Here is an 18,269-nt window from a genome sequence, read left to right as displayed (position 1 = left end):
TTCCTGACAGCTGAGGAGTTGTTCAAAATATTTTGCTAATATTTCACAATTTTCTTCATTATTCATTGCCAGTTTTCCACTGGTATCTTTAAAACACAGATTTGGTGCTACATATTTTTGTAGTTTCTGTCTGAATGTGCTGTAAAAGGATCTGTTATTGTTTCTCTTAAAATCTTTATCCATTTGTATAAGTTGGTTCTTTTCAAATAGTCTTTTTACTGATCTAATGAGTTTTGCTGTAGAAGATCTTTGCTGTTTGAACTCCAGGTAGTCCTTATCACTTTTGGTTGAGTGCCATTTCTTCCATGCCTTCATCCTTTGTTCTATTGCTTCCTCACATATCTCATCCCACCATTCGTGTTTCTTTCTCTTTTTCATTTTTGCGACTTCTTGAGCAGATCTTATCATTCCTTCTTTTATATCTTCCCATTTATCTGAACATATAACTATGTTTTGACAGGATTCTTCTCCTTTCTCTTTCAAGATGTTTGCATCTATCTTTTGAGTTTTCCTGTTTTGTATTTGTTTCTTTCTTTGTGGTATAAAATTTAATTTGATTGTCGATAAGTAGTGGTCAGTTACAATGTTTGCCCCTTTCCGAACTCTCACATTCGTTATTTCTTTTTGATTATAGTGTGTGATGGCTATGTGATCTATCTGGAACTCTCCAATACTTGTGTTTGGTGATTTCCATGTTTTCTGTTTCTTAGTAGTTTTTTTGAAATTTGTAGACATTAATTTTAAGTTATGACCCTTGCATAGTTCTATTAATCTTTCTCCATTTCTGTTTGTCCTTTTCTGAGCCGGGTAGTTTCCTACTGATTTTTGTATTTTTTTTCTTGGCCTATTTGTGCATTGAAGTCCCCAAACAGTATTTTCACATTTGATGTTGGGATTTTAGAAAGTTCGTGGTCTAGAGATTCCCAATATGTATCTACTTTCTGAGGGTTTTTCTTATTGTCATTGTTGATGGGTGCGTGGCAATTAATAAGTGTATAGGTTTTATTTAGGGCGCGGAATGTGAGAAAAGACGAGCGTTCGTTAGGTGACTGGAAGTTGGTTATTGAGTTTACCCAGTTAGATTTCACGATGAATCCTGTTCCAAGGTGGGGAAGGCCTCTTCCACATGGGTTCCAGCCTTTCTTTCCTTTAAATATCCTGTATCCTTCGTAATCCATTAAATCTTCATCTGTAAATCTGGTTTCCTGCAGCGCACAAATTTGGATTTTATGTACCTTCAAGACTTTGGTGAGCTGCTTCAGTTTTCCCGGCTTCAAGAGCGAATTAATATTTAGGGTTCCAAAGCAATGTACGTTGTTTTTCTTCAGTTTAGAGGATTTTGAATTTCTTGAACGACATGGTGCTTCAGGCTCTCCAGAATCCTTAGGCCTGATTGTGCTGCTGTTAGCGGCGGAGGATTGGTTACCTCCTGGAGTAGTTCTATCTAGAGAAATTGACATCATGCATAGTTGTTTGAAATTCAGGGGGAGATGGCTTTTTGGGCCATTCCGAGGTTAAAACTGGGATTGTAAGTTCCAGAGTGTGTGTTCAGCCGCTCCTAACATGGAGAACAGACGCTGTTTGTAGCCGCTCCTCTAGGAGCTCATGCCCACATTACTGCCATCTCCAGCAGTTCAGAGCAGAATGTGAAAGTGTCTTGTAATTGTGCTGGTCTGCAACTTAATGTGTTCCCTTTACAGTAAGTAGCAATCTGTCTGTTCTTTACATTGTAACAATATTATGAAACGAAAAGTTGCTACTCACCATACAGCAGAGGTACTGAATCGCAGGTAGGCACAACATAAAGAGTGTCACACGATAAACTTTTCGCCAAAAAGGCATTTGTCAAAAATTGACAACACACACACACACTCACACATGATGTCAGTCAGTCATTCTGTTTGTTTGTGTGTGTGTGTGTGTGTGTGTGTGTGTGTGTGTGTGTGTGTGTGTGTGTGTGACAGAGAGAGGAGGGTGTTTAAGGGGAAGTAATTTCTGTTCTTGCTTCTTAATTTGTTCACTGATAAGCAATGATAGTTCTTGGAAAGTGCACCATTGTAATCCTCTTCATCTGCCTCAGTATATGCATAAAACTTCTTATGTGTTGTAGCTTTCCTTTCAGTCATTTAAAAGTTTCAGCATCTAGTACAGTTTAGTTCCCTTGATCAGAAAGCAAAGTTAATGGCTTCGAAACAGTTTGTAACAGAATTATTATAAGTAAAAAGGCTACTCATTATTGTCACACAAACACAGTTGCATCGTAATAGCATAGTGGATTCATTTCCCAAAATATTTATTTGGCTGAGTTCTGTATAACTTGCTGCTGTTGTAGACTGTCAAAGAGACTGAGTAAGCTAATTATTTTGTGAAGTTCACCTCAAATTGTAGTGCTGCCATTGTGGCTGCCATCATAAAATATCAAAAAAGGTGATTGACCTAATTGTTCTACAGAGATCTTCTATCTTTGATGTAACCATTTCTCATTCTAAGTAACGATTTTGTAAGCTGATCCCATTATATGAGAGGAGAACTATGTTACAGTTTGGTATGATTAGTGGAGCAGAAAGAACTTTTTTTTTTTGGGGGGGGGGGGGGGGGGGGCGATGATACATGCTAATTTCTTGTGTAAGCTTCTCCAGAAGCTACATACAGCCACCTATATCCAAAAAAATGTGGATTCCTACACTGTCATCACATTACATACGTTCACTGTTGGGTAATATAACATTTATAAATCACTAAGATTAGTTGGTAAAGTATGAAATCTGTTTATGTAAAGAGAGTACAGGATAATTTACCAGATCTAGACAACCCAGTTTTTGTTCTCCATGAGTTTCCCAAATCACTCCAGGCAATTGCTGACATGCTTCCGACTAATTAACAAAATTTTAAAAAAAGGTACCTCTTCATCAGCCATCATTACTATCTCTGACAATTGCATTGTGCCTAATTGTGTAATAGTGACATTATGTATAGTGTTTCATATATTTCATGACTAATGAAGTGCCAAGCTACAGCTAATATATCCTATCAGTCCAAAAATAGACCCCCCATCCACATGAGTATGTGCAACATTCATACAATGATGTGAAACTGCCAAATATGGTTTTCTTTGATATGTTGTTAAACTTACGCCCCACGATGTCTTGAATGTTGATTATTCGATCAAAGTGCTGACTCTCCGTGTGAATTTATGCACTTTCTCATTTTGTTGTACATTCATGTTGATAAAATCAAGTCTCATCACCTAGGATAACTTTTTGCCTGAAAAGAATTGTTTATGGCAGACAGCGATGCATACATTTTTTTTTTTTGGGCGGGGGGGTTGGGGGGGAGTTAAGGTGATGATGTAACTTACCAAACTAAAATGTTGGTATGTTGATAGACACACAAATAAACACAAACACACGCACAAAATTCAAGCTTTCGCAACCCACGGTTGCCTCATAAGGAAAGAGGGAAGGAGAGGGAAAGACGAAAGGATGTGGGTTTTAAGGGAGAGGGTAAGTAGTCATTCCAATCCCGGGAGCGGAAAGACTTACCTTAGGGGGAAAAAAGGACAGGTATACACTCGCACACACACACACACACACACACACACACACACACACATCCATCCGCACATATACAGACAGGGTCTGTATATGACTGGTGTCCTTTTCTCCCCTAAGGTAAGTCTTTCCACTCCCGGGATTGGAATGACTCCTTACCCTCTCCCTTAAAACCCACATCCTTTCATCTTTCCCTCTCCTTCCCTCTTTCCTGATGAAGCAACCTTGGGTTGCGAAAGCTTGAATTTTGTGTGTGTGTGTTTCTGTTTATATGTCTGTCTATCAACATACCAATGCTTTCATTTGGTAAGTTACATCATCTTTGTTTTTAGATATATATTTGCCATGTGGAATGTTTCCCTTTATTATATATATTCTCAAACGCAGAACCTCCCACAGAAGAACCCCAAAAGTGCCCCACTTGTGACAGGATACTTTCTGGGACTGGACCAGACTCTGAATGTGGCTCTCCAGCAGGGATATGACTTCCTCAGATCCTGCCCTGAAATAAGATCCATCCTTCACGAAATCCTCCCCACTCCACCAAGAGTGTCTTTCCGCTGTCCACCTAACCTTCGTAACCTCTTGGTTCATCCCTATGAAATCCCCAAACCACCTTCCCTACCCTCCGGCTCCTACCCTTGTAACCGTCCCCGGTGTAAAACCTGTCCCATGCACCCTCCCACCACCACCTACTCCAGTCCTGTAACCCGGAAGGTGTACACGATCAAAGGCAGAGCCACGTGTGAAAGCACCCACGTGATTTACCAACTGACCTGCCTACACTGTGAAGCGTTCTATGTGGGAATGACCAGCAACAAACTGTCCATTCGCATGAATGGACACAGGCAGACAGTGTTTGTTGGTAATGAGGATCACCCTGTGGCTAAACATGCCTTGGTGCAAGGCCAGCACATCTTGGCACAGTGTTACACAGTCCGGGTTATCTCGATACTTTCCACTAACACCAACCTATCAGAACTCCGGAGATGGAACTTGCCCTTCAATGTATCCTCTCTTCCCGTTACCCACCAGGCCTCAACCTCCGCTAATTTCAAGTTGCCGCCGCTCATACCTCAAATGTCATTCAACAACATCTTTGCCTCTGTACTTCCGCCTTGACTGACATCTCTGTCCAAACTCTTTGCCTTTACATATGTCTGCTTGTGTCCATATATGTGCGGATGGATGTGTGTGTGTGTGTGTGTGTGTGTGTGTGTGTGTGTGTGTGTGCGCGCGTGCGCGTGTGCGAGTGTATACCTGTTCTTTTTTCCCTCTAAGGTAAGTCTTTCCGCTCCCGGGATTGGAATAACTCCTTACCCTCTCCCTTAAAACCCACATCCTTTCATCTTTCCCTCTCCTTCCCTCTTTCCTGATGAAGCAACCTTGGGATGCAAAAGCTGGAAACTTGTGTGTGTGTTTGTGTGGTTTTTTTTTGTACACTTGCATACACTTTTCTCATCTTCAAAGCATTCTGGAGAATGTCTTGAACACTTGATTTAGAGATATTACTCCATTGCAATTTGTGACACAACATCTTTGACACACAGCAATCACACGTCTACTGCGTAACGTTGTCTCCTCACAAGTGAGTCGTGAAATACATGTGAGATAGTGACAGTAGTTAGCTCAAGCTGTGCTGATGTAGCTTTTACAACAGGAATTAAATCACTCTCAGAACTTGGTGGACCAATAGTGATGATTGCAAGTCAGGTATTATTGTTCTTAAGCATGTTAACTCATCGTCTATTCCTCCATTCATTAGGCACTCCTTGTTATCCATCTTTTGCATATTTTCTAGTTTTTTAGGCACACAAACTTTCCAAACTGTTTATAACTTAATATTTTTTCCGTTCTGCACAGGTATGTTACTGCCATATGCTGATGAGTCATTAGATGTAAATAAAGGTCTTCATCATCATGGAGAGGAACCAGGCAGACCTGGCTACACCTTACAAGAACTGTTCCAGTTGACAAGAAGTTCAGTTTTACAGCAGCGAGTACTCTCCATAACAACTATTGCAAATATTCTTGAGAAGGTAAGGAAATTATAAGCCTTATCATGTATTCTACATCAGCATCTACATTTACATGATTACTCTATAATTACCATATGGAATGTATAGAGTGCAACTCAACACATAGAGGAGGTGTTACTGCCCCACCCTTTCTGCCTCCTCCCCCCCCCCCCCCCCCCCCCCTCACACTCACACAAAAGCACACAAGTCACATACACAAGGGCACTCTTGTCTCTGGACACTAAGACCAGACTCTGTAATTACTCTATAATTCACACTTAAGTATTTGGTAAAGGTTTCATAGAATCCCTGTCAACAATTTCTCTACAATTCCATTTGGGAGTTGCATGTGAGAAATATCTCTCCATGCAATCATGATTTCTCTTTTTTTATCATGAAGGTCATTTCTCCCTAATTAGGTGGAAGTCAACAAAACATTTTTGCATCCAGAGTAGAAAGCTGGTGATTTAATTTTGTAGAAATTTCTTACCACAGTGAAAAAAGCCTTTACTTTAATGATTGCTGCCCGAACTCACTTTATCATATCTGTGACATTCTCCCCCTTATTTTGTGGTAATAGAAAAAGAGCCACTCTCTGAAATTTTTGTATGTCCTTCATCAGTCTTATCTGGGAAAGACCCCACACTGTGTGCAATACTCCAGAAGAGGATGGGCAAGTGTAGTGTAGTCATCCTGTTTAGTAGATTTTTTGCTTCTTCTAAGCATTTTACCAGTAAAATGCAGTCTTTGGTTCATGTCACCAACAACATTTTCTCTGTGATTACTCCAGCTTAAATTGTTTGTAATTGTAAACCATATGTGTTTGGTCATAAAAATGTTAATGTCAGCATACAAATATAAGAAAAATTGAGATGTATTGTTCCGTGCTGTTCAGTTAATGTCAGCAAAAAACATTGATGGCTGCTTTTTGAGCAATAGAGACTTGTAATTCTGAGAACTGAAAATACTTGTGATATTTATGATTAAACATGAGCTTCTACTTGCCACTGCAAGTCAGCTACATCTAGACCAAGGATGATAAAAGCATGAATAAGGTTGATCATGAATTTTGGAATTACTAGTTTTATTATTAAGAGAAAACATAATAATAACTCTAAGAAGATATGCAAGATGTAAATCTACATCTACATACATACTCTGCAAGCCATTGTATGATGCATGATGGAGGGTACCTTGTACCACTATTAGTCATTTGCTTTTCTGTTCCTCTTGCAAGTAGAGTGAAGGAAGAATAGCTGTCTATATACCTCCATTGTGCAATAGGTTACGCATTAATCACACAAGCTTTACAAGTGTGCATGAAATGCCTGAAGTTGTTAGCCAGATCAAGCCTGCTTAGCACCCCATTCTGTTTCCTGCTTGTTCTGTCGCCATTCCTTCAGTGGGATTAAATGTATGAGGAAATTTGACAGTTGTTAAGAGAGGACATGTGACTTTTTCTCCTTGAAAAAGCCTGCAGTTATCGGCAGACCGTGCCACGTCCAACTGCCTTGGCTTAGGGAACTCCGTTTTACATTGACCATCATCATTACCAGCAGTCACACCACACATACTGCTGAGAACATGAGATGGGATGGTGGAGGGTGTACAGTCAGTCAGTTAGTTCAGACACATCTCCCAATAAATCAGCATATGGACACTCAGTTATACTGCAGTATACTCATTCATGAATCAGGAAAATGAGCTAAGTGTTGTTAGTGAACAAATTAACTCTGATAACAGATGTGAAGAGGACATGATGCAATCACATGACACCAGAGTGTCTGTGATGGAATAACGGCAATATTATGAAAAGTATAGATTTCTTCTCACCTTATAGAGGAGACGCTAAGCCACAGACAGTCTCAGCAAAATGACTGCTATACATTTTAGCTTTCAGCCGAAAGGCCTTCTTCTGAAGTAAAAAACACACGTGATTCATACAAGAACAAAACACACACACACACACACACACACACACACACACACACACACACCTGAACACTGTCTCTGGCAGCCAGAGACAGCCGGAGACAGTGATCATGTGTATGTGATTTGTGCTTTGCGTGTGTGTGTGTGTGTGTGTGTGTGTGTGTGTGTTCTCTATTTCAGAAGAAGGCCTTTTGACCAAACACTAAAACATACAGCAGTCTTTTCATTGTGCCTGTCTGAGATTCAGCATCTCCTTTATATGGTGAGTAGCAATCTATTCTTTTCATAATAATGTTGAATTCAGATGGTACTAGAGCACAGCTGGCAGATCACCTCAAGAAGATTACAATATTAACAGACGATGAAGTACAACTTTTTAAAAATAATTGCAGCAAAAGGATATGAACTAAAGAGTAAAGTACTGTTTTTGACAGCTGAACGACATAACTTAATGGAGTGGATTGAATAATTACAAAAGGAGACCATATGACGTAGACAAGAGACTTCAGAACCACACTGCCAGCCATTGAAACTGTAACAACATGAAGACAGCATGCATAAAACATCAAATTTGCATGTACTGTTCTATAGGATTGTATATACAGTTGATCAGCATTTCAATGCATCCACACAAGGCAGGTATATGTAACATGATCTGGTCAGTAGAAATAGTAAATATTTTATGAGGTGGTAGTTCAGGCTAATCCAGAAAAAAAACACTCCCAATAATGTGTGTCCAATTTTTCTTGGTTGCAGAGATACAGAGAAAAGTTTTCATTTCATTTGTTGATTCTCACTTGCTGTGACTTTATTTATTGACTCGCTGGTACCTGTGGCTGCACTCACATATCAGTAGTTTTGTTATGATGAGTGATATGAGTAAGTAAGCTGTTGTATGTGCAATATTGTCAGCTGTCCTCTGTTGTCTGTCTGTTTGGATAAGTGTAGCTTTTCATGTGCGACCCCAGCCCCTCTCCCCCCCCCCCCCCCCATTTTCCCTTTCCTCCAACTACCCCAACCCACGATGACATATGACATGGCACGAACACAGTGTTGCTGCCAAGTGGTGCATGCAGACGAGTGTGGGCAGGAGCTCATGTCTACGAATTGTACTGCTGAAGTAGCTATACATTACACAGCATGTACATTACGCAGCAAATTTAATAATTTTTAACATGATTTATGTTCGCTGATGGAAAAAAAGGTGTTCCATCCCCTACTTCGGACTTCCAGATGTTGACTTTTATTTTTCTTTCTTTCTTTTTTTAAGTAGCCTGTCTTCTTCCTCAGGGTTCTTGCTACCTCCATATCAAAATTCATTGAAATTGGCTGGTTGGTGTAGCTGTGAAGATGTAATGCACATACTTCCATCCACACACATTACATTGCAGCATGAAAATGTGGATTATACACTTTGAGTATTGTAGAAGCATTGTGTTGATTATGTAGAATCATATTATATAGAGCATAACAATCAATAAAAGTATTTTCACAAATATGATAAAGTTCAAAAGTCAAAGAATAAATAACTTTTTCAAAGAGTAAAAATGTTTTCCTAACTCATGTAATATTCTTCATATGGAAGTAAAAAAATAAGGGAATTGTCATTACATGCCAAATTTGAAGCTGACGTCTGCCATCTTATTGAGTCCAAAACATTAGGTTCACCGGATTTATACCTCCATGGTTCACCATGGCGATACTTGCCTGTGACATTACTCTGACATACCCATGCCCATTTCCAGCTGTTGGGGATCTCTGTCAACTTTTGTGATTGTGTACCAAGTAGCATCTGATTCTTTGATTGTGTGGAGGAAGTTGTTGGTTCATCAAAACTGCCAGTGTAATCTAAAAGTTCAAAGGAATCTAATTTTATTCATAAATGGAGCCATTCAAGCAATATTTTACTTTGTATGCATGAATTGTGGTTGTGCTCTTTACTTTTATTCTTTCCTGTGCTTTTCATTGCCTTCCAAACTGCAAATACTCCAACACTGTATCCACATCTCATCCCCACATAACACATGGCTATGTGACTGACTGATGGTTGGTGCACCATCTCACGCCCTAAATTCCACCTGCCATTAATTATTCATTGTTCGCATTTCCTCTCTGTTTAAAACAAAAGATTCTGCTTAGAACAGCCAGAGACACTGTGGGCTTGTGTGCACATGTGCCTCTGTATGTGTGATGAACATCTGTCTGTCTTTAACTAAAAACAAAAAAAAAAACTAATAAGTGATCAGCATAGGAACATATAAACAAAAAGTGATGTTAATATAAATGACCCACTCTACATTATTTCAATCTATTGTGCAAATGATACATGGAACATATAAACTGCAATTATAGGCCACACAATGAATGATGCATCATAGCTAAAATTTCAGAGTAAGAAGATACCTAAACTACAGTGAAACTAATGCACTGACTGTCATAAGAACTCTATTCTGCATGGAGATGTACCTCTATGCAGTTCTGTTTCTTTGAAATTTCAATAATTGTTCACTTTATTGACATGCATAAGATATGATAGCATGCCTTTCTTCTTTCCTCATTGCATGCATTTATGGGCTAGCAAAGAACTTGTAGATAAGTTTTTTTTTTTTTTTTGCACACATGAACATTAAAAATACTGTGCATGTAAGTTGAAAGCTGAAAATGTAATGAACAAGAAACAATACCAGTAAGCAAACAAACATTGTTTTTAGAGTAGCTTCATTTGCTATTGATACAAATACGGTAAAATTGGAATTAATGGGTTTACAAAAGCACGCTTTTCATATCACTTCTTTCCCTCCCTGGTTTTCAACATAATTCAGTGTAAACAAGTCACATTAATGGCTCCAATTGTGTATCATTATTAGAGCAATACACTTTCAAGAACAAAAAAAAAATTCTGAAATTCCCTTCCTGGCACTTCAGAAGCATTGTAATTTTTAGTATTTAAAATGCTTGTTGTATGCAAATGACAGAAATAATGAACAAGAAGCAATCGTAAACAGTAGTTGGCTAATGTTTTGGGCCATTTGAGATGGTGGCAGGCCCTGCCCACCATGGTTCCAAAATAACATATAGTGAAAGTTTATAGCACCATCTCTTTTTTTACCTCCATGATTCTTCAGATCAATAAATGTCTTGTACTAAACAGTTTATGAAGTAGCCTGCATTCTTCCTCAGCATTCAGGCCATCTCCATATCAAATTTCATCAAAATCGGTTCATTGGTTTAGATGTGAAAAGATAACAAACACACTTTTGCATTATGATATCTTTTTTCAGGTAGGCACAATAGTTTTAGATAAAACTTTAGATCATGATACCTATTTTTTTCCATGATCCAATTTTGATAAAGCCTGTATGTTGCCCCAAACTATCCTCAAGTTACTTCAAACAGACAGACATGATGGCTTTTGATAAAACTGTAAATTACAGTATCTTTTTTCCCTCATTCAATTTTGATTAAATAAAGCATGTATGTTGGCCCAAGTTACGCTCAAGTTATGCATGAAAACCCCATGAAAATGTTTCTACTACTGTAGGAGATTAGCGCGTTCAGAGGAACATGACAGTTTCAAAGTTTTAGAATTTGCATAAATTGTCATTACGCCTAATGGAAAATACAGGATTGACAATATTTTTGTATAAATTGTCATTTTTATTTTGAGGCTCAGGCTTTGAAGTATTGCTCGAGTTTTCACAGCTGAATTTTTTAACTGTGATTGTGATTGTGATTGTGGTTTGTTGGCCAATTCTACTCCATCATTTGAGTGTGCCACTCATATTTACAAATGCCAAGTATGCTGATATGGTATTTCTATATGGGTTTTGGAATGAAAATGGTGGTACTGCTTGTAGAGAATACAGTACATAATTTCTTAATTGCAGAGTACCAGATAGAACAGTGCTTACCCATACATTCAGCAAACTGTATAAAATTGTTGCAGTGCCCAGTAGTCATAGCTCATCTGAATATGCAAATAAAGAGAATGTGGATGAAGTAAAAGACATTATTCAGTTGGTGAAGCATAGTCCTTCAACAAACACATGCAGAGTTTCTAAACATACTGTTCCATACACAAGAATATGGTTGACATTACATATGTACAGCCTGTATCATTCTCATTTACAGTGAATTCAATACCTTTGACAAAGAGATGAAGGTAGATAGTTTGAATTGTCATTGGCTAATTGTATATTGCTGACTAATCTCATTAATACTGATGAAAACCCCAGGCCTTTCAGTAGACATACTTTCAAGAAAGCTCCTTGTTAGATGTGTGGTGTGGTGTGGTAGACAATCAGTTGATTGGGCCTGTTGTGTTCCCGTATTGCCTTGCAGGCCCCATTATCTAAACTACCTTGAAATCAAGTCGTGAAAGTCTTTTCGGGTTTGCTGCCGGATCCTAAAATCAACTTGACTCGATATTTCAGTGATCCAACTGTTCGCCATCTTCAGGAAATGCTGCTTCTGCTGATGAGTCCCGCTGAGAACTGACGCAAGATTGCAATTCGACGTCCTATATAGGCCACTGTTCAGTACGCGGCGCATGTGCCGCCCATCACGGTTTCTGACTTCCAAAACAGGGAGGTGGCGCCGCCCTTAGTGAAACACTGCTGGCAAGGATATATCGCAATCAAGGCAGCACCGAAGAACGTTCAGTTTTGATGCGAGATAATACAGGATTCCACGTTTTGCTAAGAGGAAACCCATTGTCCCTGTTGATTAAATTATCAGCCAACCTAATTTCGATCGCCTCTTTATACACACTATTCCAAAAACCGGAAATGTTGGCAATTACAACAGTTTCCTCAAATTTCATTTTGTGTCTCTCATTCAGGCAGTGTTCTGCTATGGCCGATTTTTCCGGCTGTTGTAGCCTTGTGTGACGGCGATGTTCCACACACCTGTCATTCACTGTGCGAATAGAACGGCCAACGTAAGCTTTCCCACATTGACACGGGATTTTGTACACCCCGGGTTTCCTAAGTCCCAAATCATCCTTCACAGAGCCGAGCAGGCCCTAATCTTAGAGGGTGGACGGAACACACTCTTAATGTTAAAACTCCTTAAAATTCGTCCAATCTTAAACGATAAGCCTCCAGCATAAGGAAGAAAGGCCACACCTCTATGTTCCTCTTCGGACACCTCCGGAGACGGTCCAAATTCCATAGCCCGACGAATCTGTTTCTCGGTGTATCCATTTTCCTTAAAAACAGTCATCAAATGCTCAAGTTCTTGGGTTAAGCTGTCTGCGTCGGAAATGGTGTATGCTATCCGTACCAAAGTCCTAAGGACGCCACTACGTTGGTGTGGTGGATGACAACTCTTAGGGTGCAGATACAAATCTGTGTGTGTCGGCTTTCGGTGAAAGCTGTGTCCCAAAGTTCCATCTGGTTTTTTATAAACCATTACGTCTAAAAATGGAAGCATCCCATCATTTTCAACCTCCATAGTAAATTTGATACGGGGATGAAGACAGTTGAAGTGGTCCAAAATCCTGTTAAGAGCATCACATCCATGCAGCCATACGAAGAAGGTATCGTCCACGTATCTCCAGAAGCACGTTGGTTGCAAAGCTGAAGTCCTCAGTGGCATAGCCTCGAAGTCCTCCATAAAGAAATTGGCGACTATGGGTGACAAAGGACTACCCATAGCCACTCCGTCATTCTGTTCAAAAATGTTACCGTTAAATAAAAAATACGTGGAGGTCAGCACATGACGACAAAGCTTCACCCGCTCTTCATCCAGTTTTTCACTGATCAAACTAAGGGACTCTTCCAGAGGAACTCGTGTAAATAGGGATACCACATCGAAACTCACTAACAGATCTGAAGGACTCAACTTCAAAGATCCCAATCATCGAATAAAATCCACCGAACTGGATATATGGTGTTCACATTTGCCAACAAATGGACTGAGAGCAGATGATAAATACTTTGCCAGGTTATAGGTCGGTGCACCCAAATTACTAACAGTACCGAGCGAGGTGGCGCAGTGGTTAGCACACTGGACTCGCATTCGGGAGGACGACGGTTCAATCCCGTCTCCGGCCATCCTGATTTAGGTTTTCCGTGATTTCCCTAAATCGCTTCAGGCAAATGCCGGGATGGTTCCTTTGAAAGGGCACGGCCGATTTCCTTCCCCATCCTTCCCTCACCCGAGCTTGCGCTTCGTCTCTAATGACCTCGTTGTCGACGGGACGTTAAACACTAATATCCTCCTCCTCCACTAACAGTAGGGCGTAGAGGAACCCCTTCCTTATGCAACTTAGGCAGACCATACAACCTAGGCGGAACGGCAGCACCAGGATGAAGTTTCTTACGTAAATCATCTGACAACGAACTCTTTTTCAGCAGTGAAAGTGTCTTACGTTTGATCCTATCTTTGGGGTCATTAGATAGTCTTCTGTACGCCAGGTCGTTGAGAAGTAAATCCATTTTTAGGACATAATCATCCCGTGTCATTACAACCGTGGCATTCCCCTTGTCAGCTGGTAAAACTACTAATTCGTCATCATTCTTAAGGGAACGAATGGCTGCTCTCTCTGCGGAAGAGATGTTATCCCGCGGTGGTTGAGCCCGACGTAACGTGTGCGACACTTCTTGCCTTATTTCCTCTGCTTGATCCTCGCGTAGGCTGTGTACTGCCTGTTCTACAGAGCAAATGAACTCTGTGATAGGAAGTCTCTTGGGAGTGGGCGAAAAATTTAAACCTTTCTCCAATATCGACACTGTGGGCCCATCCAATGCCTTGTTAGAGAGATTAATCACAGTACGCCGACGTTTATCCACTTCTGATGCTGTAGAACGAGAAAGAAGCCGTTCAAATTTCGAAGATTGTCTGGTAACGGCGCTCCTATGTGTCCAATCTGATAGCGCCCACGTGGAATCATCAACCCACTGCCAAACATCCCTTGAAAACTGCGATGACAAGTTCAAATGTAAATAAAATAAATCTTTGGAAACAATATCCAGCTGTCTACGGGTAAAACGAATACGTTCTCTTAAAAGTGCTGGGCTTGCACATTCCTTAATCCTATTGGCTCTCTTACTGTTAATAAAATGAATAAACCTGGCGAAATTAGGAATAATACCTTTGTCAAGGCATCTCAGCAAGAAGGCGAGTGTACTCAACAGCTTTCCTTTCTTCCTCTGAAGTTTATCTAACTTCTGTACAAGCTTCACCATCTCCTCCCCGTAGAGGTACTTGATGTGACTACGTAGGCTTTCCCGGCGTAATAAGTCTTGAAAGTCTTTTCGGGTTTGCTGCCGGATCCTAAAATCAACTTGACTTGATATTTCGGCAATCCAACTGTTCGCCATCTTCAGGAAATGCTGCTTCTGCTGATGAGTCCCGCTGAGAACTGACGCAAGATTGCAATTCGACGTCCTATATAGGCCACCGTTCAGTACACGGCGCATGCGCCGCCCATCACGGTTTCTTGCGTCAGTTCTCAGCGGGACTCATCAGCAGAAGCAGCATTTCCTGAAGATGGCGAACGGTTGGATCGCCGAAATATCGAGTCAAGTTGATTTTAGGATCCGGCAGCAAACCCGAAAAGACTTTCAAGACTTATTACGCCGGGAAAGCCTACGTAGTCACATCATACCTTGAAATCAAGCTCCTAGCATTATTTGAAGAGGTTGTTTTGAGTACAAGGGTAGACGTGGTTTCCAGCATGATGGAGCCACTTTAAATGCTACTTCCTTATTTTCTTCTAACCATCACAGAATATCAACAGTTAATAAATTTTCTTACTTAGTTGAAAATGTCATTACAATTACTTCTATCATTCTCACACAATTTTATGAGAGACTTCTTGCTACAAATTATTTATTATTTTCGTCTAAAATTGCTAACTTTACATTCTTTTACAAATTTGACTTCAATAATACAAACAGGGTGACATATATATTCCTTTTCCTTGATAATATTTCTTTCTTATCTTGAGATTTGTCAAACATCAACTTATATTCAGCAATTATTCATTAAACACAATCATAAATAATTTGGTTTTTTATTGGTTGCCTCATTTTTATATGAGAAATCAAGATTTTACATTATTTTGAAAACTGAATGACTTGGAATTTACATATTTTTATCAGACATTATTAGTTTCACCAATTACAGATTTTAACTTCATAGTGAAACAAAACTATCAAATTAGTAACAAAAAGTGTTAATTTTCTACTCAGAATCGTGTACTTATGCCAAAACTTTGAAATGTCAAGTTACTTGTTCAAAAAAATATGGATGTTTTGATTTGTCCTTAAACATTTAGATAAAGTGGAACCCTATAAGTTGTCTAAGGTGGTTACAGTTCATACTGCAAAATCATCGCCAGGTGCTATACCATCTAAACATAGCATTCCCTGGATTGGTCGGTAGTAATGGTCAAGCTTTATAGCTACAGAGGTCCCCACCCCCCTGCCCTTTGGATTTTTCCCTATTGGGATGGTTGAAAGGTGAAGTCCACAAGAGATGAATAGATCTTTCAGATGTGAGTAGTGCTACCCTCCTAAAAGAACACCAGTATGATCCCTCAAGATCTACACAGGACGTTGTACAGAGAATTTGAAAGTTCATTGAAGTCTAGAGTTGGACTTTATGAACTGAATCATTTCCCTTTTAAAACATTCTATGAGAATTTGCCTGGGTTACGCTCTAATACCCGCATCTCTTTACTGATAACAACAGGACACATACACAGTCGTCATATTAACGTGGCCTCCAGCTATGTTCAGTGCCAATGTGCCGTAACCACTCATAGGTGGCAGGTGGTAGCACTAACAGCAGAGGCTATATAAAGCATGTTGAGGAGATATGGAAAACAATGTAGTCATCATAATGCGAAAATAGAGCGATTATCTGATATCCAATAGGGCATGATCATTGGCTTTCAGGCCAAACACTAACAGCAGAGGGTATATAAAGCATGTTGAGGGGACATGGAAAACAATGTAGCCATCATAATGCAAAAATAGAGCGATTATCTGATGTCGAATAGGGCATGATCATCGGCTTTCAGGCCAAGGGCGGAAGCATTTCTGAAATGGCTAAGTTTGTAAACTATCCTGTGTGCCACTGTGTTTGAAATACACCGTGCATGGCAAAATGTTACAATCCGAAACTGGCAGCTAGACAACTGTGGTGCACCACAGGCCATGGATGAAAGGGTTGAGTGATGGCTGCGGAGATGTGAACAGACATCAACTGTTGAGCAACTGAAAACCCAGATGAACCAAGGGGCTACCAACACTGTCTCCTTAAAGACTGTTCACCGAACATTTTTGTTCACGCACCCATGCTGACTGCTGTTCATCGCTGATGAAGACTGGAATTTGTACACCAATACCACAACTGGACATCCTCTGGGTGATGACAGGTGGCCTTTCCAGATGAGCACATTTTATGCGGCATCGGAAAGATGGCTGTTTGCACATACAGTGTGAAATGTGTGAAAGTAAACACCCTCCAGGATGGAGGAGGGTGCATTATGTTCTGGGTAATGTTTTCATGGCATTCCCTGGGTGATCTTGTCATTCTGGAAGGCACAAAGGATCAACAAAGCTTTGCAACTATCCTTGTGAACCATGTCCACTCCTATATGCCGTTTGTTTTTCCACAGCACAATGGCATCTACCAGTAGGACAATGAAACATGTCATTCAGCTTGCAGTGTATGTGTATGGTTCAGAGAGGACAGGATGAATCTACTGTACTCTCCTGACCAACAAACTCCCCAGATTTAAACTTGATTGAGAATCTGTGGGACAACATGAGAAACCTAGTGCAGCTGGCCACAGCACTGGAGTGGGCATCACTCCACACCTGTTTCTATATCTTCCAGAACCTTGTTGACCCTCTTGCTGAACATCTCACAGCTGTTCACATTGCAAAATATGGTTATTCAGGCTGAATTATTATTTTCGAAAAAGAAAATTTTCTCTCTACTTTGTGTGGCACTCTTTAGTGGTAACTGAAAAATAAAATTTGATAAGAGGAAATTAACTGTAGTTCCATTCATTAAAAGAAGCCAGTTAAAAAATGATAAGTTTAAATTATCACATTGCACAGATATAAATTTACCACTAAGAGAAAGAAAATTAATAATCCAAGATTTTGTCTAACCTGCTTTGATACCGTGGAGTGGACTGATCTCTCGTATCATTTGTTCGCCATTTGCCGATCATTAATATAAAGTGTTATGCACAGAAGTGCTGCCCTGAAACTGCATTTAAAGATTGCCTTAACAGATCTCAGGGATGCATGAGTGGCTGCTACAAATTTGAACATCAATGGTGTTCGGCAGTGGCCAGAAAACAATATGTCAGCAGTCTTGCAGTTTTCCTAGCTGAAATATAGAAAAGTTGGCAGGCAAGTTTAATGTTGTTGAAATGTTACATTGGTAAACAATAACAGTTATTCACATATTGATGATACTTTTACATAGATAAGTACTTTACATACCTTAAAAATATCTTTCAAGTAAAACTGCTTGTTACAAAATGATTTGAGAGAGTGATAGTTAAGAGAGAGCAGTTGACAGGACCAGAGACATTAATAAAGAACTGGTCTCGGGAGAGGACGAGACAGACGTGGCTCATGTTTATATACAAGTAGGCAACTGAAGGCTACTTTACTTGTAGTAGCCACCAGAAAGATCGCGGGAGGCGCACATTGGCACGGCGCGTCATGGACGGTAGTTGCCGCAAGTAGAGTCCCGTCCACCAGAGGGCACGTGAGAATTCGGACGCGCCCTCTGC

General features: G+C 40.0%; 1 protein-coding gene across 2 annotated transcripts in view; it reads left to right on the top strand.

The window, feature by feature from the left end:
• The window catches only part of LOC126187439 (RNA polymerase II-associated protein 1), a 266,874-nt gene that overhangs the window by 126,748 nt on the left and 121,857 nt on the right, over positions 1–18,269 (top strand). For both annotated transcript variants that reach the window (XM_049928519.1, XM_049928518.1), the window contains exon 6: positions 5,415–5,590. In XM_049928519.1, the coding sequence (XP_049784476.1) occupies positions 5,415–5,590 (176 nt within the window). The remainder of the gene's footprint in view (positions 1–5,414; positions 5,591–18,269) is intronic.

This window comes from Schistocerca cancellata, chromosome 5 (assembly GCF_023864275.1).
Source record: "Schistocerca cancellata isolate TAMUIC-IGC-003103 chromosome 5, iqSchCanc2.1, whole genome shotgun sequence".
Classification (NCBI taxonomy): domain Eukaryota; kingdom Metazoa; phylum Arthropoda; class Insecta; order Orthoptera; family Acrididae; genus Schistocerca; species Schistocerca cancellata.
This window is presented reverse-complemented; position numbering and strand designations above follow the sequence as displayed.